At 30.7% G+C, this 26,084-nt stretch overlaps 1 protein-coding gene and 1 long non-coding RNA gene across 2 annotated transcripts; one reads left to right on the forward strand and one right to left on the reverse strand.

Moving 5' to 3' along the window:
- Nucleotides 1–1,067: 1,067 nt before the first annotated feature.
- On the forward strand, nucleotides 1,068–2,471 carry LOC133036868 (uncharacterized). The gene has a single exon (XM_061113631.1). It carries the CDS (start codon nucleotides 1,068–1,070, stop codon nucleotides 2,469–2,471), a length of 1,404 nt encoding a protein of 467 aa, XP_060969614.1.
- Nucleotides 2,472–3,543: 1,072 nt separating this feature from the next.
- Nucleotides 3,544–5,691, reverse strand: LOC115713433 (uncharacterized). Its single transcript, XR_009687291.1, has 2 exons — nucleotides 4,164–5,691; nucleotides 3,544–3,918 (listed from the first exon to the last, which is right to left on the reverse strand). It is a non-coding gene; the product is annotated as an uncharacterized LOC115713433 (long non-coding RNA).
- Between the last annotated feature and the right edge of the window lie 20,393 nt (nucleotides 5,692–26,084).

Raw genomic sequence — 26,084 nt, forward strand, 5'->3', positions numbered from 1 at the left:
TCAAAACCAATTACATGAGTCTTACAAGCAATATTATCTCAACTAGTGGGGGTACCATGGGTCTATATAACCGAGCTTCCAATAAGTAGATCAAGAATTTAGCACTAAAATTCACTAACTTATTAATTCTTTGTTGAATCCACGCATAGAACTTAGAATTGCACTCTCAATATATAGAATGCTCTATATGTTCCACCATATAGAAACATCATTAGTTATCCATTGTTATAATCCTAATGTGATCAATGATCCTCTATATGAATGATCTACACTGTAAAGGGATTAGATTACCGTTACACCCTACAATGTATTTATTCCTTAAAACACTTGACCCCGTATAAATGATATTTCAGCTTATGTGAAATGAGTACTCCACCATTTATGTTCGTTTGGTCAAGCTCGAAGGAGATCATCCTTTGCTTACTATTCGCCAGATAGAAGCTATAGATTCCATGTTTATGATAGCGCTCCCACTCAATTGCACTACCGTGTTCCCAAAATGTACGTATCACCGTGACCTAAAAGTAGGCTTAACTAACAAATCAAAGAACACGAATAGCCTTTCAAGATTGAGCCTAATCATAACAGGATTAAGAACATTTGATCTAGGATCAACTAGGGGATATTGACTTGAATAGATATTACGGTAAGTTTAATAAATCTAAGTCAAAGTTTAATATCGGTCCCTTCCGATGCATACTCCATGCATCCAACCTGAGCTTTACTTTAACCAATGCTTTGGAAAGAACATAGCACTTCTCCAAATGCAAGTAAACTCTGTTGTAGATTATCATATCAGTAAAACCCTATTCTGATAAATCTAGGAAACTTTATTCACATATTCATGTTTACTTTCCAATGTGTTGACGGCACAATAAACAGGATCAAGTATGTGAAAAGGGTTTCAGATGAATTTATACATTATGTACATATAATCATGAAATAAATCATGTGAACCATGCAACATTAAATGTTATTTCTGATCTATATTAATAAATAAATCTGATTATATTGAAATGAGTTTTATTTAGGGCATAAAACCCAACACATTTCGTGATGCAGCAACAATGCGTGGTCTTCTCCAAACAGATAATACCTTAGAAGATTGTTTGCAAGAAGCATCAATATTCCAAATGCCTAACAGTTTGAGACGGTTATTTGCAACAATATTGGTCTTTTGTAATCCTAATAATCCAAGATATCTGTGGGAACGATTCGAAAAAGACATGTCAATGGATTACAAAACATCAGAAGATTCCACTTCAAACGTAAGACTCGAAGCACTAAAGTTAATTGCTTTAGCAATTGAGTCAATGGGGAAAGATATTAACACATTCAATCTCATAGACAACCACATCTCATTTGATGATGAAGAAATTCAGACAAGAGAAGTCAACGATGAACTAGGTGTCGAAGCCCCAGAAGAAGATAAAGCAGCATCAGAATACTTAAATACCGAACAAAAAGAAATTTGCGATGCTATCTTAGAAAAAGTATTTGACAATAAAAGTGCTGCTTTCTTTATAGATGGACCTGGTGGAACTGGAAAAACATTCTTATACAAGGCTCTTTTGGCTAAAATACGATCAACAAATTTAGTAGCTTTAGCAACTGCATCTTCAGGTATTGCTGCATCCATTCTTCTTGGTGGGAGAACTGCACATTCAAGGTTTAAACTTCCACTTCATACTGGAGATAAAAACACATGTACTGTGAGCAAACAAAGTGGTCTAGCAAACTTACTTCGCCAAGCAAAATTAATAATATGGGATGAAGCTCCAATGACAAGAAAACAACATTTAGAAGCATTTGACCAAATGCTAAAGGATATTACTGATTCAGATTTACCATTCGGAGGAAAAGTAGTTGTTTTTGGTGGAGATTTTAGACAAGTTTTACCAGTAGTTCGTAAAGGTACAAGAGAAAAACAAGTTCAATCAAGTTTGGTATATTCATATTTGTGGTCTACATTAACCAAAGTCCGATTAATAGAAAACATGCGAGCAAGATTAGATCCAGCATTCTCAAATTATGTATTAGAAGTTGGAAACAGAATGCCTCCAAACACAGTTAATGAAATGATAAAAATACCACACCAAATGCTTATTCCATATGTTGAAGAAAAGATTTCCGTTGATCAACTGATAGAAGATGTTTTCAACAACCTTACTGATTTTTCAAACAATATTTCAACTATGATGAATCGAGCAATATTAACACCGAAAAATGATTTTATAGATGAAATAAACACATTGTTAATTAATAGATTCCCTAGTGAAGCACAACGGTATTATAGTTATGACGAAACCATAGATGTATTTGAACAACCTGTAATGGAAGACTTCTTACACAAATTAACTCCTAATGGACTCCCGCCACATGAATTAATACTTAAGAAGAATTGTCCAATAATGCTACTCAGAAACATAAATGCTTCAGAAGGACTATGCAATGGAACCCGCCTAATTTGAAGAGGTTTTGATCGAAATATCATAGACGCAGAAATTGCAGTGGGACATTATATTGGAAAAAGAGTATTCATACCAAGGATTTCGTTCTTACCTAATGTTGATGAAAATACTGGATTTCCATTCAAAAGAACTCTATTCCCAATTAGATTAAGTTTTGCAATGACGATAAATAAGTCACAAGGACAAACACTGGATTATGTTGGTATTTATTTGACTCAACCAGTATTCTCACATGGCCAATTATATGTAGCTTTATCAAGGGCAAAAACATCATCTACAGTAAAAATTTTAATACGACCAGTATCATCTCAGAAACTTGCAAAAAATTACACAAAAAATATTGTATTTACTGAATTACTTGAATTGTCAAGATTAAGTTTATAAATTCCCAATGTACATTTATTTCCAAATCAGACATATTTATCTTATTAATCTAACATTATAAATTTAATATTTGGTGTGAAAAATACTTTTGATTTCAACTAAAGATAAAGAAAATATGAGCCGGTGAATCTATCAAATTACGGAAAAGTTAATAAATAAGATCAAGAAAAATATGAGTTCTCCAATGTATTTTTCAAATAAAAATGATACATGACATCCACCCATAAATAATATTCACTGAATCAGTTAAAGCAACAACAACAGACAATTCACATCATGTGCAGTCACATTCAAATAAAGATACACTAGATCAAAAACAACATTTTAAATTTTCATATTTTATTCCATCAGAAAAAGTATACCATCTATGTCTCAAATGACATATTAGAATGTAAAATTAATATGTCAATTGAGAAATTATCCTCCATGATTTCTGAAGTCGAAATAAAAAATGACTAAGAGAAACATTAAATATAATATATACATAATATTATAATATATTATGTAGTTTTCCATTACAGTTTTACTAAACTAAGGTATCTAGAGAATCAATTTAATTTGTCTATTTCTAAGTTTAAGAAAGAAAATAGTAATTGGCTGCTGAAATAGAACAAAAGATATTTTCATATTGTTTCATAAACCCAGAGTTCAACATCACTCAACATAGAAGTGAGAAAGAAAAGAAAAATAAAAAAAGCGCTAAACAAAATTTCATTTCCATGGATGTTGAACAAGGTTCATGTACAATCATGCTTCAATTAAAAGCATTGAGTGATCAACATCAGTAAAATATTTCTTCGTAAAAGAAAGGAAAAAAAGTTACATGTGTCGATTCCGCGACGAAGAGAATATAAATCTCATGAAAAAAAATCACAACCACAAAAGTCACTCCTACTAGTGCACAACAAGACTTTTAAGACAGCCTCAATGCCATTTCTTGAAGGAGAGCCCGCTTCTGTGAAGCATTGATAACACTGTTGGTCTCTGCATTGTCAAGGACATCTGTAATTATGGCTGCTGCATGACCAAGTGGTTCCTCCACAGCCCTCTTCAACATGAAAGCCTATTAAATTAAGGCGCAAAATTATTTAATTAGGAGACCAGATATTTACTGGTAATAATAATAATAATTATATATTTTTTTTAAAAAAAAAATAGAACTACCAAAACTAGCTGAGAAACCAGTAATAACCATTTTTCTCGAAGTGAAATAGGTCAACACTCTTGCAATAGACAAGCAATAATGGAATAACAACTAGATCAAGATAAAAGAAATTATTTAATGCCAGAGAGAGAGAGAAAGAGAACCTGGCCATGATGAGATATAGCCAATGTACATGATTGCTGAAACCAGGGTTCCCCATCAATTTGAACAGGAAATGAAGCAAATAGCTGTATCTTGATTGACTGACCTTGTGCAAGCCTTCGAGCCCGACAAAGTCCCACTTGTTATCATACCAAGATACCAGTTGAGAAACATATCCAAGGCATCTGAATCTGGATAACAGAAATCAAGCTGGACAGAACAAAAACTATCTAAACCAATTGGAATAATAAAAGATAATAAGCTACCAAAACTTAAGCCTTGAAGCATCAAACAATCTTTAAGTTCAGTTAGACATACTGTGAAAGAGAAAGTTCAATCACTATTACTTGGATTGAAAAAAAATGAATGTACAGCATTAGATGGCTATTTATAGTACAAATAGTAAGGCGAAAATCAAGCAGACCAGGGGTTATACAGGCAATTAAAGAATGAATAATGCTTTATCTTCTCCAATGTTGGAACACCGAATTTATGTACCTGAACAGTGCTAAGCAATTATACATGACGGAAAGAGAACTTCAGAATAAAACACATACACATCATATTATGTTTACTCTTCACCTTATACAATTTAACACAGATTTATATCATGTATGAAAACAGAAGCGGTGAATAATATATAGCAAAGTAACAGAACAAAGACGAAAAATTCAAAGTAATATAAAATTATCAAAATCAGAAAATTGAATGTACATTCATTTTAAAAAACTTAGTAATATGAATTATTAGCATTTATGCACAACTATTAATCCATCAAGTAATTCATAACAGAAATAGGGTGTAAATCTACAACTATTTATGCTGAAATAATAATAATAATAATAACAATAATAATAATAATAAATATTACTAAGTGTGTTTTAATAATAATAATAAACAAGTATTTCAGAAGAATACCTATATTGTAACACAACTATTGATAGGATTTCCGTATCAATACCAAAATAATGTCGAAAATTGCAACAAACCGAAAAGTAAAACAAAAAAAAAATCCAAAAAGTTGCAAAAAAAAAATAATAATAATAATAAATCACAAAAAGTTATGTCTTCTCATTACTCTGAATAATTCCAACCATTACAACAATCCTAAATGGCATGACCATTCAAATTATAAAGAATTTCAATATAAAAGTCAATAACATACACAATATTTTACAACAAATTTAATAATATAAACAGCAGAAGTGGTAATTTCATGGAAGCAATGTTGGAAATTATTTTACCAGGATCTTAGATCTACTCACAAGTATGTTGATTAACACCCTAAATATGAACTTTCTAAAACGATGAAATAAACACATATAAAGCTTAGTAAACCTTACATTGGGTGCAGCGGAATAATATGACTCCTTCCGTTCAGATCTCTAACTATTGTATCCTTTCTGTCGCAGAGTATTATCAAGATCTGAACCTGGATCTTTTTCTCTCCTTCTTTAATGCTGAAACTCCTTCTTGCTGAAAGTCTTTCTTCACGATCTTCCTCACTATGATTGAGGTATCACTTGCTGTGTGTGGGCACTACTCTAACACTAAGAATTTCGAAATTCAAGGAAGAAGAGAGAGAAGAAGTGGCGGCTAAAGATAGGGAGAGAGAGAGGCTCAGTTTTTTCTGAATGAAAAGTCAGAAGAAAAGTGTAATTTTCCTGAAGCCTTCACTATCTATTTATAGCATTCCACTAGGGTTAGGTTTGAATTATTTGGCATTAATATCAGAGGGAAAACCCTACAAAAATGGTCGGCCATACAATGTGGATTTGGGCCTCACTTTTTGCAATTTTGCAGTTTTATCTATTCTGCATCTGATTTTCTCAAAAACGCCAATTTTCTAATTCAACCATTTAAATGCCAATTCTAACTATTTAATAACTATAAATAATTATTAAATAATATTGTCATTTATCATATTTATTAATTGAACCATACAAAGTATCATAATTAGCAAATATGCCCCTAAAACTCTTTCTTTACAATTTCGCCCTTACTTAGTGAAAAATTCACAAATAGACATAGTCTAATTGAGAATTATAATTGATTAATCAAAACCAATTATATGAGTCTTACAAGCAATATTATCTCAACTAGTGGGGGGACCATGGGTCTATATAACCGAGCTTCCAATAAGTAGATCAAGAATTTATTACTTAAATTCACTGACTTATTAATTCTTCGTTGAATCCACGCATAGAACTTATAATTGCACTCTCAGTATATAGAATGCTCTATATGTTCCACCATATAGACACATCATTAGTTATCCATTGTTATAATCCTAATTTGATCAATGATCCTCTATATGAATGATCTACACTGTAAAGGGACTAGATTACCGTTACACCCTACTATGTATTTTATCCTTAAAACACTTGACCCCATATAAATGATATTTCAGCTTATGTGAAATGAGTACTCCACCATTTATTTTCGTTTGGTCAAGCTCGAAGGAGATCATCCTTTACTTACTATTCGCCAGATAGAAGCTATAGATTCCATGTTTATGTTAGCGCTCCCACTCAATTGCACTACCGTGTTCCCAAAATGTACGTATCACCCTGACCTGAAAGTAGGCTTAACTAACAAATCGAAGAACACGAATAGCCTCTTGAGATTGAGCCTAATCATAACAGGATTAAGATCATTTGATCTAGGATCAACTAGGCGATATTGACTTGAATAGATATTACGGTAAGTTTAATAAATCTAAATCAAAGTTCAATATCGGTCCCTTCCGATGCATACTCCATGCACCCAACCTGAGCTTTACTTTAACCAATATTTTGGAAAGAACATAGCATTTCTCCAAATGCAAGCAAACTCTTGTTGTAGATTATCATATCAGTAAAACCCTGTGTCTGATAAATCTAGGAAACTTTATTCACATAGTCATGTTTACTTTCTTAAGTGTTGACAACACAATAAACAGGATCAAGTATGTGAAAAGGGTTTCAGATGAATTTATAAATCAAATAGACAAGCAATGGATAAGGTGAACCAAAACATACACAAATGAATGAAAAATACTTCTGTTTCTTTATTGATGTTGAATAAAATAGATTACATTGAAATGGAGTTTTATTTAGGGCATAAAACCCAACAAACTCCCACTTGCACTAATATAAAACTAATCAGTACATATCAATTAATCCTAAATTCTGAGGGTGCTTTTCAAATGCAGTCACGGCCAAGACTTTGGTGAATGGATCAGCTAAGTTATCTTCTGTGTCCACTTTCTCAACTAGTACATCCCCTCTTGCCACATATTCTCTGATGATGTGATACTTCCTTTTCAATGTGTTTGCTTCTCTTATGGCTTCGAGGTTCCATACTGTTAGCTATCGCTCCATTATTATCACAAAGTAGGACCAGAGGCTTTTCCATTCCAGGTACGACACCGATACTGGTGAAGAACTTTCTTAGCCAGACAAGTTCTTTAGCAGCTTCGGCTGCAGCTATGTATTCAGCTTCCATAGTCGAGTCCGATATCGCGGTTTGCTTTGCACTTCTCCAAACCACTGCTCCACCCCCAAGAGTAAACACCATCCCAAATGTAGATTTCCTGTCTTCAAGACTTGCCTGGAAATCTGAATCAGTGTAGCCTATGGGATTTAAAGCACCACCCTTGTAGACTAACACAAGATTCCTTATACTCTTTAAGTATTTCAGAATATACTTAACTGCATTCCAATGTTCCTGTCCTGGATTAGACTGATACCTGCTCACGATTCCCACTGCATAGCAAATGTCAGGTCTAGTGCATAACTTTGCATACATTAGACTTCCAACTGCAGAAGCATAGGGAATTTTCGCCATGTCCTCTATCTCTTGAGGATCAGTAGGAGACTGTTCCTTAGATAGACGAATACAATATCTAGAAGGCATGTTTGCCCCATTGGTGTTGTTCATGGAGAATCTCTCTAAAACTTTGTCAATGTAGGTTGTTTGTGAGAGAGCAAGAGATCTGTTCTTCCAGTTTATGATAATCTGAACACCAAGAACATAGGCTGCTTCACCCAAATCTTTCATATCGAATTGAGTGTTGAGCCATTCCTTGATGTGAGTCATTTTCTTGATATTGTTTCCAATAATCAAAATGTCATCAACATAAAGGTCCAAGAATACTACTACTTGGTCTTCCTTGAGTTGGTAAACACAAGGTTCATCTTCATTCTGAAGAAAGCCGTAGGTCTTGATGATTTCATCAAACCTTTTGTTCCATGAGCGAGAAGCTTGCTTAAGTCCATAGATAGACCTATTTAATTTGCAAACTTTCTTTTCCTGCCCTGGAAGAACATAGCCTTCTGGTTGCTCCATATAGATGGTTTCTTCAAGTACCCCATTAAGGAAGGCAGTCTTGACATCCATTTGCCAGATTTCATAATCGAAAGCGGCGGCTATGGAGAGAAGAATTCGGATGGATTTGAGCATGGCAACAGGACTAAAAGTTTCCTCATAGTCCACGCCTTCTCTTTGGGTATAACCCTTGGCTACAAGTCTAGCTTTAAAAGTTTCGACTTCGCCTCCAGCTCCTCTTTTCTTCTTGTAAACCCACTTGCATCCTATCGGATGATAGTCGTCAGGTTCGTCTACATATTCCCAGACTTTGTTCTTTTTCATGGAATTCATTTCTAAATCCATGCCAGCCGACCATCGTTTCCGTTGCGGACTAGCCATTGCCTGTTTATAGGTTAATGGATCGTCTTCAATACCGTCACCAACGACCATATTGAGTTCACCATCCAAGCCATAACGAGCTGGTTTTGTTGAAACCCTCCCACTACGACGAGGAGCGGTGATCTTCTGAACAGATGCTTTGGTAATAGATTTCTCAGTTGGTTCGACTGAGGGAGTGGGATTGTCCTCTTCTTGAGTGGAAGAAGACGGAACATTGGAAGGAGTTATATCTGAAAGCATTTCCTCTAAAACAACTTTACTTTTCGGTTTGATGTCTTTAATATAGTTCTCTTCAAGAAAAGTAGCATTTGTAGAAACAAACACTTTGTTATCCTTGTGACTATAAAATAGTCCACCCCTAGTCTCTTTAAAATTTCCGACAAACATGCATACTTCGTTACGTGATTCAAGTTTGCCTTCTTTCTTTCTTAAGACATGAGCAGGGCACCCCCAAATTCTGTAGTGGCGTAAACTAGGTGTACGACCATTCCAAAGTTCGACGGGTGTCTTAGGGACTGCTTTAGATGGAACAACATTTAAAATGTCATTAGCCATCTGTATAGCATATCCCCAGAAGGCCGTAGACAAAGTTGAATAACTCAGCATAGACCTAATATTTCCAAAAGAGTGGGATTTCTTCTTTCTGCAACTCCATTTTGTTGTGGAGTGCCTGGGGCAGTGTATTGGGATTCAATTCCAAGTTCAATTAAATGATCTTTGAACTGCATATCCATATATTCTCCACCCCTATCAATTCGCAAGATCTTTAATGATTTACCTAATTGGTTTTGAGCCAAAGCATGAAACTCCTGAAACTTTTCAAACGTTTCAGATTTCTTTTGCATTAGGTAAAGAAAACTATATCTAGAGTAATCGTCAATGAAAGTGACAAAATACTCATAACCTCCTCGGGCTTTTACATTCAGAGGTCCACAAACATCAGAATGCACTAACCCTAGGGTGTATTTGGCACGCTCTCCCTTTGCAGAGAAAGAACGCTTAGTCATTTTTCCTTCTAGGCAGGACTCGCATACTGGCAATTCACCTAAGACGACATTTTTTAATGGACCGCCTTTGGTTAGCCTATTGAGTCTATCAAAGCCTATATGACCTAAACGTAAATGCCATAGATAAGTTTGATCATCATTATCAATCTCTTTTCTTTTGAGGTTTCTAGGTTTAGCTACATTGAAAAGTTCACTGTTTAGTGAGATTAGTGTATTCGGTCTTAAAACATAAAGCCCTTGTTCCATGGTAGCAACACATATTTGAAATCCATTACGAGAAATTGAACAATTAGTACTCGAAAAATTCAATATATAAGATTGTGTTTGCAAACATGAGACACTAATCAAGTTTCTACTAAAGTTTGGAATAAATAAAACATTTTCTAAAATTAAAAATCTTTGTTGAAACTTGATGCGGGCTTTTCCTCTAGCTTTGACCGACACTGACTCGCCATTACCAACTTTAAGCTTTAACTCTCCTGGAAGCAGATTTTCCCAAGTTTCAAGCAGCTGCAGTGAAGAACATACATGGTTAGTAGACCCAGAATCAACAATCCAAACAGATTTGTCGTTCTCTAAAACACATGATTTAAAGACAAAAGCATTACCTTCATTTGAATTGTTTAGAAGCCGGGGACATCGTTCTTCTTGATGTCCCTTTTCATTACAATTTGAACATAGAAGATTATGTCTAATAATTGTACTTGAAGAAGCAGCTTTGCTAGAGCCTTCATGCTTAATCCTTTTCCTCTGATTATGAATTGCAAACCCAGGGGGACCCATTGCAATCAGATTCCGTTCATGGGCTCGTAATTCTGATTCGAGCTTGTCCATGTCGGAGGAGTTGAAATTGTTGATCGTGTAAGAAACAACAAATTCATTATACTCCGGAGGAAGACTATTAAGAATGAATTGGACCCATTGTTCTCTTGATAAATCAATTCCTAGTAGATTTGCCTTTTGGAACTTCAGATCATCATCAACAGGTGCGAGTTTATGCAACTACCAGGATGCATTTTCACACTATAGAGTTCTTTTGCTAAGATATTAATTAGGAGAGGATCGGGGTGAGGGTTATTCATATTGGCACTACAACACATCAATAAAACAGAAGTAAGGTTTTGGTTCATAAATTCATACACATGTTCAGAAAATAACAAATAATCACATATGTTATAAAAATACTAAATCTAACATAGTTTATTTTCTAAGGTCTTTCAACAAACTGATACAGTGTCCCGTTTAGGCGAGAGTCAAAGCATCATCCATTGAATAGAGTTGTCAACTCATCTAAAATGATAATCATTCTAGCAACCTTTTATTCAATCAAGATTTGAATTCAGCGTTGTCCCGTTTAGGCGAGAGTCAAGGCTATTCTATCTTATGAGCTTCCACCATTGTTTCATAATTTGCAAGTCAAATATGGTCGCCACCATTAGGGTGATCCATACCATATAAAACACTTACAAACTACTTATCTTTTGAGATTAAACGGTGCGAAATTGCTAATGAACGTTCCTCCATAAGGGAGGATTACTCACTAAAACAAATGCGATGTAAAACCAACAATGGAGATCGAATGTCTCTTGATTAAAGCTCATTATTTTAAAATATGTATTTTGTATAATCTTTTATTCCATATTATAATAATGAAAAATTACAAATTAAAGTTGGTTTAAATAAAAAATCAACTTTAATTAATTTTCAATTATTATTTAAATTCGAAAAATAAATTCGAATAAATATCGAACAAATTTGAAAATATCTTGTTTAAGTTGTTTTAGAAGAATCTAAAAATCAACTTAAATATCTTTCAAATTAGACTTAATTAAATTAAAATTAAGTTGTAACCACTTAATTTGAAAATATTCCATTTTAAGTTGATATTTGAAAAAATATCAGCTTAAAAAATATCTAAAGAATCTTAATAACCAATGCCTAAAATTCCTCAACTTAATTTTGAAATTTTAAATCCAAAAGATATTCAGATTTAAGTTGATTAGTTAGAAATAACTAAATATCAACTTAAGTAGGAATATTTAATGAAAAAATTAAATTAAGCTTCAGAAAGAATCTAGATGGTTATAATTCTATATTTAATTAAATGCAAGAAAATACATATAGTTTAGCTTAGAATAAAAATTCTTTAAACTATGGTTTTCTTAAATTAATTTCAAAATAAATGAAATTAATTATGTTGCTAATCAATTTTATTAGGTTAAACTAATTTAACCTAGTACAGTTATTCAAATCAGGCAAATGGGCCTTCACAATTGGGGTGGTTCATGTGAGGGGGGGCTGGGTTCAGTATGTCGTACCCACTACTATGGCTTCCAACTCTCACACAAGGCCCAAAAGAGAGGAATTTAACCTTAAAATGAACAACTGTTATTAATTGAATAGGCCCAAAACTAAATGGGCCTAGATAAAATCTATCAAGAACTATGATATTTTATTTAGCAACAACAACCTATATGCATCTATAATGAAAATTAAACACATAGGCTCACACAGGCACACAATTTGGATGGATCCTATCATGCTGCTAGGTCATACACAGATGAAAGAAGATTGTAAATATACCTGTTACAAATTATTTACTTGACCAAGGGAGCCATGAGTTAAAATCAGATCATTGGATCTGTCAACAAGTTAACCATGGCTATTTGCAATCAAGCAATAATAGGTTTTAAAAACTTACAAACAAGCTAAGAACATACACTCCTGCAATAAGGTTAGCTGGATAGTTGGATGTAGGATTTATTTAATTTTAAATAAATAATTTCGAAAAATTAATTAAATAAAAAAAAATTATTTTCGAAAAAAAAATAACAAAATAAAATAAAATTTAAAAATTTTCGAAATTAATATAATAATATTTTAAATTAAACTTACAATTTTGAAAAATTAGGTTTCAACCAACCTAAATATCATTTCAAAATTTGCTAACTACTTTTAAAAAATTTAAAGTTATTTTATAAATAAAAATTAAAAAAAAGATAAATAAATATCTTTTTCAGATTTTATAATTTAATTTAAATAAATAAAATAACAAAATTTAAAAGTTAGCAAAATATCTTATATCTATTTAAAATTACATGATTATAGTTATCTTATTTTATATTTAAATAAGGTCAAATTATTTATAAAAAAAATTAAATTAAAAAATTTAATATCTGACCTTAAATTTAAAAAATAAGATAAGATATAATCAAATTTTAAAATAAGATAGATAATTAAGCAAAAAGATAGATATTTACTATTTTCAAATTTAAATTACACTATTATCATGAATTAAATTAAAAAAATATATTAATTAATTTAATTATGATAATTAGAATTGAATTAGGAATAGTAAATGTATAAATACAGAACTACACAAAAAATCGGAAATTAAATCTTGAAAAAACATGAAAAATCGAAGAAAAACAAAAAAAACCGAGCTGTACGCATACTGTCCGCGCGCGCTCTAAGGGTTGCATGGGCGAGGAAACACGACTGCATGATTTCCGCGCGCGCGCGTGGTGCAGTGACATATTTTCGAAACTTCAAAAAATCATAGCTAATTCAAATTAAATCAAAATTGAGTTCTGTAAAAAAGTAAATTGCTTAATTTTTTCCATACTATCCAATAAAATAATTCCAGAAACAGATATTCAATTATTTTTCACGAAAATTCATAAACATCAATCAATCATCAAACTGTTGGGTTTTATGCCCTAAATAAAACTCTTTACAATCTGATTAGTTATCAATATAAGAAATTTGAAGTGATTGATGTTTGCATGAATTTTACATGCTAGTGGTTTAATATGTTTATTACTTTTACACACAGAATCAGTTAAATCCAGATCATATGTTTATTCACAATTACAGTATCGTCAACACAATGGAATGTGATTGTGATCATATGAATCAAAAGACTTGGTCCCTGTTTCATCAGTGTTATTGGATTTACACTAATGTGATAATCAGCGATGATGTGTACTTACACTTGGAGTAAGTGTTATGTTCTTTCCAGGACATTAGTTAAGTATACTAGTTTTGAATGTATGGAGTATACATTGGACTGGACCGATATTGCAACTAAGTTAAGATATTACAAACTTACCGTTATATATATCTTTCCAAGTCAATATCAGTAGTTGATCTTAAGATTAACAGAATCTAAATCCTGATATGCTTAGGCTCAACTCAGGAGTGCTATTCATGTTCTTTGATTTATTAGTTAAGCCTACTTTTAGGTCAGGGTGATACGTATATTTTGGGAACATGATAGTATGATTGAGTGGGAGTGCTGAACATAAATATGGAATCTATAGCTTCTACTGGTGTATAGAAGTCAAGTGATAATTCCCTTCGAGCTTAGCAAATAGAAGTAAATGGATGAGCTCTTGTTTAACTGACTAATCATTAGATCACTAAACACCATTTACAGGTAGCTAAGTGTTTTAAGGGGCAAAATACATTGAGGGGTGAGAACGGTAGAGAAATCCCATCTCGATGTAGATCATCTATATAGAGGATCTTTAAATCACAATAAGATTATAACAATGGTTAAATGAGATAGCATATTGATATCGTGGAACATATGATATGCTCTATATAAGTCTGAGAGTGCAATTCTAAGTTCTAAGAGTGGATTCAACGAAGAATTAATAAGTAGGAATTTACTTGGTAAATTTGGTTCACTTATTGGAAGCTCAGCATATAGATCCATGGTCTCCATTCTAGTTGAAAACATTCTACTTGTAAGACTCATTAATTGATTCGTGATTGATCAATTATAATTCTAAAGTTAGACTATGTCTAATTTTACGAATTTTCACTAAGCAGGGGTGAAATTGTAAAGAAAAGAGATTCTAGGTTTATTTATTTATTAATGGACTTTATATGTCTAATTAATAATTAAATTAAATGACAATATTATTTAATAATGTATTTTAGTTATTAAATAATTAGTTTTGGCATTTAAAAGGTTAGAATTGGAAAATTGGCATTTTTGAGAAAATAGAAATAAAATTTGATAAAACTGCAAAATCAAGTGGGGCCCACTAACACACCATGGCCGGCCATTATTTGTGGAGTTTCAAATTGATTTTTTCATTATTTTAATGCCAAATAATTCCTAACCTAAACCTAGTAGTTTCCTATAAATAGAAAGTGATGGCTCAGTCAAATCACAAGTTTTCATAAGCCTTTCTGACAGAAATTTCTCTCTTCACAAAAACTGAGCCTTCCCCACTTTCTATACCTGGCCGAAACCATCCCTCTATTTTCCCTTCATCAATTTCGTGACCCTAGTGAAAGAGTAAGTGCCCACACACAGCAAGCAGGAACTCAATCATAGATTGGAAGACTGTGAAGGATCAAACTTGAAGAAGAAGGACATTCGGGCTCAGATCTTGATTATACTCTGCTACAGAAAGGATACAAGGGTTAGAGATCTGAGCGGAAGGAGACATTAATTCCGCTACATCAATGTAAGGTTTTCTTAACTTTATATGTGTTTGAATTATCATTTTTAGAAAGTTCATATTTAGGGTATTAAACAACATACTTGTGAGTAGATCTAAGATCCTGGTAAAATAAATTCCAACACAAACAACACTCAAAACAACATGATACCATCCAAAACACAAACAAATCGTTTTAAGTCCAAATTTCTTGCAAGCAAATCAATTACCATGGCTCTGAAGCCAGTTATTGGATATTATTTTACCAGGATCTTAGATCTACTCACAAGTATGTTGATTAACACCCTAAATATAAATTTTCTAAAACGATGAAATAAACACATATAAAGTTTAGTAAACCTTACATTGGGTGCAGCGAAATTAAATGACTCCTTCCGTTCAGATCTCTAACCCTTGTATCCTTTCTGTCGCAGAGTATTATCAAGATCTGAACCTGGATCTCTTTCTGTGATTCTTTAGTGCTGAAACTCCTTCTTGCTGAAAGTCTTTCTTCACGATCTTCCTCACTATGATTGAGGTATCACTTGCTGTGTGTGGGCACTACTCTAATCACTAAGTATTTCAAAATCTTAAGGAAGAAGAGAGAGAGAGAGAGAGAGAGAGAGAGAGTGTTAGGCCAAGAATAGAGAGAGAGGCTCAGGTTTTTCTGAATGAAAAAGTGTTAAAGTTAAGTGTAAATTTCCTAAAGCCTTCACTATCTATTTATAGCATTCCACTAGGGTTAGGTTTGAATGATTTGGCATTAAAATAATGAAAATATCAGAGGTAAAACCCTACAAAAGTGGCCGGCCCTATACATGTGGATTTGGGCCTCACTTTTTGCAATTTTGCAGTTTTATCTTTTCTGCATCTGATTTTCTCAAAAACGCCAATTTTCTAATTCAACCATTTAAATGCCAATTCTAACTATTTAATAACTATAAATAATTATTAAATAATATTTTCATTTATCATATTTATTAATTGAACCATACAAAGTATCATAATTAACAAATATGCCCCTAAAACTCTTTCTTTACAATTTCGCCCTTACTTAGTGAAAAATTCACAAATAGACATAGTCTTATTTGAGAATTATAATTGATTAATCAAAACCAATTATATGAGTCTTACAAGCAATATTATCTCAACTAGTGGGGGGACCATGGATCTATATAACCAAGCTTCCAATAAGCAGATCAAGAATTTATTACCTAAATTCACTGACTTATTAATTCTTCGTTGAATCCACGCATAGAACTTAGAATTGCACTCTCAGTATATAGAATGCTCTATATGTTCCACCATATCGACACATCATTAGTTATCCATTGTTATAATTCTAATTTGATCAATGATCCTCTATATGAATGATCTACACTGTAAAGGGATTAGATTACCGTTACACCCTACAATGTATTTAATCCTTAAAACACTTAACCCCGTATAAATGATATTTCAGCTTATGTGAAATGAGTACTCCACCATTTATTTTCGTTTGGTCAAGCTCGAAGGAGATCATCCTTTACTTACTATTCGCCAGATAGAAGTTATAGATTCCATGTTTATGTTAGCGCTCCCACTCAATTACACTACCGTGTTCCCAAAATGTACGTATCACCCTGACCTAAAAGTAGGCTTAACTAACAAATCAAAGAACACGAATAGCCTCTTGAGATTGAGCCTAATCATAACAGGATTAAGATCATTTGTTCTAGGATCAACTAGGCGATATTGACTTGAATAGATATTACGGTAAGTTTAATAAATCTAAGTCAAAGTTCAATATCTGTCCCTTCCGATGTATACTCCATGCATCCAACCTGAGCTTTACTTTAACCAATGCTCTGGAAAGAACATAGCTTTTCTCCAAATGCAAGTAAACTCTTGTTGTAGATTATCATATCAGTAAAACCCTATGTTTGATAAATCTAGGAAACTTTATTCACATAGTCATGTTTACTTTCCAAAGTGTTGACAACACAATAAACAGGATCAAGTATGTGAAAAGGGTTTCAGATGAATTCATACATTATGTACATATAATCATGAAATAAATCATGTGAACCATGCAACATTAAATGTTATTTCTGATCTATATTAATAAGTAAATCTGATTATATTGAAATGAGTTTTATTTAGGGCATAAAACCCAACATGAACGCGTGCTGTCCGAGAGACATCCCTCGTGCGCGCGCGCGTGTAGTTGCACGACTCCGATATTTTTCGAAACATCAAAAAATCATAACTAATACAAATTAAATCGAAATTGAGTTCTGTAAAAAAGTAAATTGCTTAATTTTTTCTATACTATCCAATAAAAATAATGTCAGAAACAGATATTCAATTATTTTTCACGAAAATTGACAAACATCAATCAATCATCAAACAACACTCAAAACAACATGATACCATCCAAAACATCAAACAATCGTTTTAAGTCCGAATTTCTTGCAAGCAAATCAATTACCATGGCTCTGAGGCCAGTTGTTGGAAATTATTTTACCAGGATCTTAGATCTACTCACAAGTATGTTGATTAACAACCTAAATATGAACTTTCTAAAACAATGAAATAAACACATATAAAGTTTAGTAAACCTTACATTGGGTGCAGCGAAATAATATGACTCCTTCCGTTCAGATCTCTAACCCTTGTATCCTTTCTGTCGCAGAGTATTATCAAGATCTGAACCTGGATCTTTTTCTCTCCTTCTTTAATGCTGAAACTCATTCTTGTTGAAAGTCTTTCTTCACGATCTTCCTCACTATGATTGAGGTATCACTTGCTGTGTGTGGGCACTACTCTAATCACTAAGTATTTCGAAATCTTAAGGAAGAAGAGAGAGAGGGAGTGGGCGGCCAGATATAGAGAGAGAAGGCTCAGGTTTTTCTGAATGAAAAGTGTAATTTTTCTGAAGCCTTCACTATCTATTTATAGCGTTCCACTAGGGTTAGGTTTGAATTATTTGTCATTAAAATAATGAAAATATCAGAGGATAATTCCTATAAAAGTGGCCGGCCATGGCAGTATGGACTTGGGCCTCACTTTTTGCAATTTTGCAGTTTTATCTTTTCTGCATCTGATTTTCTCAAAAATGCCAATTTTCTAATTCAACCATTTAAATGACAATTCTAACTATTTGATAACTATAAATAATTATTAAATAATATTTTCATTTATCATATTTATTAATTGAACCATACAAAGTATCATAATTAACAAATATGCCCCTAAAACTCTTTCTTTACAATTTCGCCCTTACTTAGTGAAAATTCACAAATAGACATAGTCTAATTGAGAATTATAATTGATAAATCAAAACAAATTATATGAGTCTTATAAGCAATATTATCTCAACTAGTGGGGGGACCATGGGTCTATATAACCGAGCTTCCAATAAGTAGATCAAGAATTTATTACTTAAATTCACTGACTTATTAATTCTTCGTTGAATCCACGCATAGAACTTAGAATTGCACTCTCAGTATATAGAATGCTCTATATGTTCCACCATGTAGACACATCAATAGTTATCCATTGTTATAATCCTAATTTGATCAATGATCCTCTATATGAATGATCTACACTGTAAAGGGATTAGATTACCGTTACACCCTACTATGTATTTTATCCTTAAAACACTTGACCCCATATAAATAATATTTCAGCTTATGTGAAATGAGTACTCCACAATTTATTTTCGTTTGGTCAAGCTCGAAGGAGATCATCCTTTGCTTACTATTCGCCAGATAGAAGTTATAGATTCAATGTTTATGTTAGCGCTCCCACTCAATTGCACTACCTTGTTCTCAAAATGTACATATCACCCTGACCTAAAAGTAGGCTTAACTAACAAATCAATGAACACGAATAGCCTCTTGAGATTGAGCCTAATCATAACAGGATTAAGATCATTTGATCTAGGATCAACTAGGCGATATTGACTTGAATAGATATTACGGTAAGTTTAATAAATCTAAATCAAAGTTCAATATCGGTCCCTTCCGATGCATACTCCATGTACCCAACCTGAGCTTTACTTTAACCAATGTTCTGGAAAGAACATAGCATTTCTCCAAATGCAAGTAAACTCTTGTTGTAGATTATCATATCAGTAAAACCCTGTGTCTGATAAATCTAGGAAACTTTATTCACATAGTCATGTTTACTTTCCAAAGTGTTGACAACACAATAAACAGGATCAAGTATGTGAAAAGGGTTTCAGATGAATTTATAAATCAAATAGACAAACAATTGATAAGGTGAACCAAAACATACACAAATGAATGAAAAATACTTCTGTTTCTTTATTGATGTTGAATAAAATAGATTACATTGAAATGGAGTTTTATTTAGGGCATAAAACCCAACAAGCAAAACAATCAAAAGGTTAGTTAAATTCATATCATGATTATATATAAAATTAAGAGATAATAATAGCAAAAAAAAATTATTATTTGCTCTCGTTGACCGTTCATATTCAAAATAGATAAATTAATCTATTAGGCTTATAAATATATTGATACTGCCTTTATTAATTTCATTTTTCTTCAAAATTCTAACTAATTAGAAATTAAAATTCCATTCTATTTGTAAAGTTTAAGGTTTAGTTCCATTCTGGGACAAGAAATAATTATTTCATTTTCACTTTATTTTCTTTACTTTGTTTGAAAACTATAAATTAACTAAAAGACTTTTTGTGGTTGTTTTTTTTAAAAAAAAGTTATAAGAAAGAAAATACATATTATTTAAAAGGATCAAGATGAGTAGTTGTGAAAAAGATGAATATTAGGAAAAAAATTGATTACATTGTTTCCTAAGAACTTATAACCATAACCCTATTTTCATGTAACAAAAGAACATATGTTGAAAAATCATAGAAAAATTAAAATTCTATACCTGTGATTATCCAAAGATTCTCTTTGAAGATCACTCCATTAGTTTCCCACATTGTCCCAAAATTTGTAGCCTTCTTTCATTATTTGATTCCAAATAATAAACTTGAAAAACCCTTTAGAACCATAACCCTACCCGTTATTTGAAGAATAAGAAAAAAAACCTGCAAACCGTTCAGGTATAGCAAGAAGAAAAATAATTCTTCAACCATAAAAATTCTAGGTCTGCCGTGAGAAGAGAGGAGAAGAAGAGCTCATAATTTGGAATTTTTTAGACAAAATAATGGCTACCCTAAGTGATATAATAATTATATGGAAACTTACTTAGGGTTTGCCAATTAGGCCTTCTCCTTTCTTGGGTTGTTTTTACTTACTAGGCCGAATAAATAGTTTTTAAATGTACCATTTTTATTGTATGCCTAATTAATTAATAAGTGTGATTCTCTTAGTTTACTAAATTTTTATTGATCATTTTAATGGAATTTTCGGATTTCAACTTTATTAATTACTATTCAGATCAAAAATAAAAAATTTACTAATTACTACATGGTGTAACCAATCATTTATCTTAGTAAACAAAACAAATGATAAGAACAGGGAAACGAAATAAAAAAGAAAAACTAACAAATGCATAATATTCATAGTATACTTTTATAAGTATAAATTGGTACTATATTATTTCACATATATATGATTCGATTGATATATATTATAATATATAATAAATTTTATAAATTATATTATTATTAAATTTTTATGTTTCTAACACTATAGTTAATAAATCTTAAAAATTACAGAATTAACCAATATGGAGACTACAATAAACAATATCAATCCAACAAGTAACTGGAAAGCAAAGATGATCGTTGGTTATAAGTCATTGGTGCATACAAGTCCATACAAACATAAAAAATATCAAAAGTTAACTCTTATTGATGCAAAGCTAAATTAATTTATTTAATACTGTTTTGAACATTAAATATTATTTTTTAAATTTCATATATTTAATTGAAATTGAATACTTACTTTAACACAAGGAAATAAAGTAGAAGCTACAATTTTTGAATATGATATCGACACTTGGAAAGATACATTAAATATGTATCAATGGTATTACATCAGTAATGCACGTGTTACTAAAGCACATGACCATTTTAAATACAAAGATTATCCATATCAATGAATAATCACCTGTACAACAAAAATAGAAGAATCGACAAAAAATGAAGACAAAAACCAACAACCAGAGTACAAAATAGTCAACTTTAATGACTTAGACCCCTACATATCTTCTAAAGAAGACATTGGTAATTATATATTAATATACTTAATATATTTTATTTTTATGAATTTTTTTTATTAAATCTAAACAAAATTAATAATCAAAATGCAGATATATTAGCCGTTGCAATACAAGTCAAGGAACCAAAAGATGTAACAACAACCTATGGAATAAAAAGAATACAAGAAATATACTTGATTGATAAGAGGTAAAAAATAAACTTAACCAAACTAAATTTAAATTCCTATTAAAATAAATTAAATTTCTAAATTATATTATATAAACTTAATAAATATTTATAATGTTTAGTTGCAAGCCAATTTGTTTAACCATGTGGGGTCGCTTTGTCAATGATGAAGCCCAAAAAATATCGGACATGATTGATGGAAAACCAATCATACTTGTAACAAATATATCTGTAAAACCATTCAAAGGTGATTACTACAATTATATATATATTTATACCACAGGAAAATCACAGGCACAACATGTGCAATAGATTTATATTTATATATAATTACTTTTATATTTAAGTTATAAAATATGTAACTGTAAAATTTATAAAAAAAAAAAATTAATATAATATAATAAAAAGAAAGAAATATAAATTTTCGAAATAAGTTTTAGGAGTATTAATTTCACTATATATTATATCAAAGACTTTTATATATATTCAATGAAATTTATAAATATATATTAATAATTAGTAATACACTAATAACAGTAATTTATATAGAAATTTTAATTTATTGGGTAGATTTTATAGATAATAATTTATTCATTCATTGCTTTAATTTTATATAAGGCTTAACTTTGTCAACCATAAAAATGACTAACGTCATAATCAATCCACGACTACAACAAGCAACAACAATGAAAAAATGGTAAATTATCAAATAAACTAAATTCATTATATTATCGAATAAATCACTAATAAAAACTTACAACATATAATTACTTATAACAATATATTATTATAACATTTCTCAGGGCAGAGAAGAATAAATTAAAAATAAAAAATATAATTGCAACAAGTTGTACATATCCATCAGCCTCTTCATCATCAGTTGGAATTAGAGAAATTGTAAAGATCAGAAATATCCAATATTTAATGATAGCATTACAACCAACAGAGGTAAAATTTACTTTCCATATATTAATAATTATATCTAAAAATATTGCTAACTGTTATAAATATTAATAATTATGTGGATGTTCAAATCTTTTATTTATTACCATGAATTGTAATCAACATTCCTCTTTTCCTTAGTTTCCCTTTTTCTTAGTTTCTTAATATCTCACTCTTGTATTTGTATAAATAGGGGTTCACCCCATAGGAATAAACAACTCAGAAATTCTCATTCACTTTCTCTTTCTCTCTTCATCTTCTTCTTCTTCTTCTTTCTCATCTACTTTATATTATTTTATATTATTTTATAACACGTTATCAGCACGAGTCTCTGCCCAAGTTTCAAGCATGAATCTCTGCCTAAGACCCAATGTAAGTATTTAGTTAAAGTTCTTGAATTGTTTCAAAGTCACGATACACTAAATATATATTTATATATATATACTCATCTGACTGAAACAATTTCAAGAATCATTTGGTTTCCTTTTTCTTTTTTTATCTATATATCTATATATTATATATGTATGTATATGTTTTTATATATTTATTATTAATTTCATATATATATTATGTTCTTATCATTCATAATATTTACAATATATGTGTGCCTATGATATGATAGAGAAAATCTATATAAATTATACATATATCCAAAAGATTATGTATTATCGATAAAATATTGCATATATCCTAAAGATTATGCATCATCGATAAAATATTGCATATATCCTGAAAATTATGCATCATCGATAAAATATTGCATATATCCTGAAGATTATGCATCATCGATAAAAAATTGTATATATCCCGAAGATTATGCATCCTCGATAAAATATTGCATATATCTTGATGATTATGCGTCCTCAATAAAATCTTGCATATATCCTGAAGATTATGCAAACGTAATATTCATTATATAGTTGATGGATATATAATGAAAGAGATGAATACATATTTATATATATGTTCTTGTATTCTTTGAGGACAATGAAAAGTAATCTAATATCGATATAGATTTTGACAAACATTTCCTGAAGTAAATGTTTTATATTTGTCAAAAAAAAATGATTGTATTTATGTAAATACAACTAAAGAATCATTAAAAATGATTATTATTGATGCAATTTTATAGTGGGTTTTGAATACCTAAAAAGAATGTTAAGAAAATTGCATTGAAACATCAAAGTATAAGAATAACAATGAGCATGACTAATGTTATTTAAATACATGAGACATGTATTTATTGTTCATCATTCCCTGCAGAGAATGATACGAATTGAATTCAATTACTTTTAAAGGTTACTCGTATTAGTCATGTTATTATACATTGTTATTACTTGCAATGTTAGAAATTATTGAATCTGACATATATTAAAGATTAAATTTTGCATACATCTTGGAGACTATGCAAAAATTGCATTCATATATTCTTTGAAATATTGTTAAAGAAATTGCTGAGTAATTTCTTTTTATATATGAACAAGTAATAAATTTTTAAGAAATTTATAATAATGTTCTACTTGTTCAACGTCATTCCCCGAAGTGAATGTAATGATTTTAAATAATCAATGGCATTGTTTGCTACTCAAATATTTCCAGAAGAAATTTGAAACAACCAAAAGATGAACTACCACACACAATCAAAGTGCATAAAATCTATATATCATGTGTGGAATTGAATAATAGTAGTCGCGTACCTGTAGTACGGACACACTTATAATCAAGATAAAAGTATACTTGATTATTTAATAGAATGTGAATTGTACAAACTTATTGTACATTTAGAATATTTAAATATCATTACCTAAAGAGAATGAATAGGCATGAAATTCTATTTCAAAGAATATAGATTTCACATATATTGGTAATGCCAGAAGCAAATTAATATATACATATTTTATTATTTCTTAAAATCAATAGTTTCAAACTATTGTTGGTACAGAATATGTATATATAGTTACTATTTAATTCAGTTTGCATATTCCCAAAAGTGGATATATAATTTACTAATATTCGTTAGTGATTTAATATAATCAAAGTGATAAAGAATCACAAAATGATTATTTGAAAAGCTTCCTGAAGAAGTCTTACATACAATTGCTACTTGGAGTAGTAAAATATATTTGTATGTACCTGATGTATAACTTTTATCTAGTTATAAAAGTAATAAGAAATAGTTTATTGTATGTACTTGTTGTACATTTAAATATATAATATATCAAGTCATGATAATTAGACTGATGAATAGTCTATTAATAAATTAGACGACTTGTTAAAAAGATACCAGGAAAAATGAATGATATATTATGGTTATATCTATTTAACCATTACAATAACATGATGAAGTTGTCATGTATCTTTAAATTATACACATCATTAAATTGATGATAGTGATTCCTGAAGAAATATAAAGTTTGATAAACATAATAGTGACTCCTGTATATGTTTTGGAGAATAATATAATTATATTATTCGTGTATATAAAAATGAAACTTTTTATGATTACTTATATGTTGCAGTGATTTTACATTACCTTGTGAAAGTTTCATTGAAATACAAATTATAGTGAACTTGAAGTTCATGAATTGAATTATTTTGACATGATCAATTATATGCAATAAATTGTCAAAAAAATTTGACTAAATTTTGTTGAAGAACCAGAAGATTCTTCTCATTGTTAATTTATAAGGCTCAAAAGAAGAATGTGCATATATTTGCACATAGAAAATATTTAAATTATATTTTCTTAACAATCTTGAGCCATTGTTAGATTTTTATTGCAGAGTTTCTTATCGATGTGATAAGATTATATAATCATGCATTTACAAAATGTGTAAACTTATGTATTTCTAATTATACACGTATGACTCATTCTTAGAAATGAATTAAGTTCATAAGGATTGAACTTGAAACTGAAGTTTATTGAACCTGAAGTTCAATGTCATATAGTATATATGAGTTTAAACAAATATTGATTCATTGTGATATACTGAAATCCCTACAGGTATATTAATATTATTAGATATCACAATTTTTAAAAATTCTCTCGATCAGGGGGAGAGAAGCAGTTGGGATCGATGATAATTTTTGAAAAATGATCCTTGCAGAAAGTATATAAGAACAATATAGTTCAAAATGATATATACCAACTACAAATCAATATTATTCAAAGTTGAGATAGAATGAGTTGAAAACGCCTGAAGCGTAAATGAACAATGTAGAAATTATTAATAAATGTTCATTTGATTTGCCCTGAAGTTGTTAAATCTAGAGGTACTCATGGAGATACCTTAATGTTATAAAGCATTAAAATGATAACCGTGATGAAAACGGTACTCGAAAAGACTCCCAAGAGAAGTTAGACATAACACATTTGATCATAATTGAATCCCTGAAGTGATTCTATATAGGTACCTATAAATGATAAACATATTTGAAAAATATGTAATTTAAAGAGATCTC

Source organism: Cannabis sativa, chromosome 4 (assembly GCF_029168945.1).
Source record: "Cannabis sativa cultivar Pink pepper isolate KNU-18-1 chromosome 4, ASM2916894v1, whole genome shotgun sequence".
NCBI classification, from domain to species: domain Eukaryota; kingdom Viridiplantae; phylum Streptophyta; class Magnoliopsida; order Rosales; family Cannabaceae; genus Cannabis; species Cannabis sativa.

Coding starts and splice junctions, on each gene's coding strand:
- LOC133036868 (XM_061113631.1), top strand. CDS start 1,068: ATGCGTGGTCTTCTCCAAACAGATAATACCTTAGAAGATTGTTTGCAA.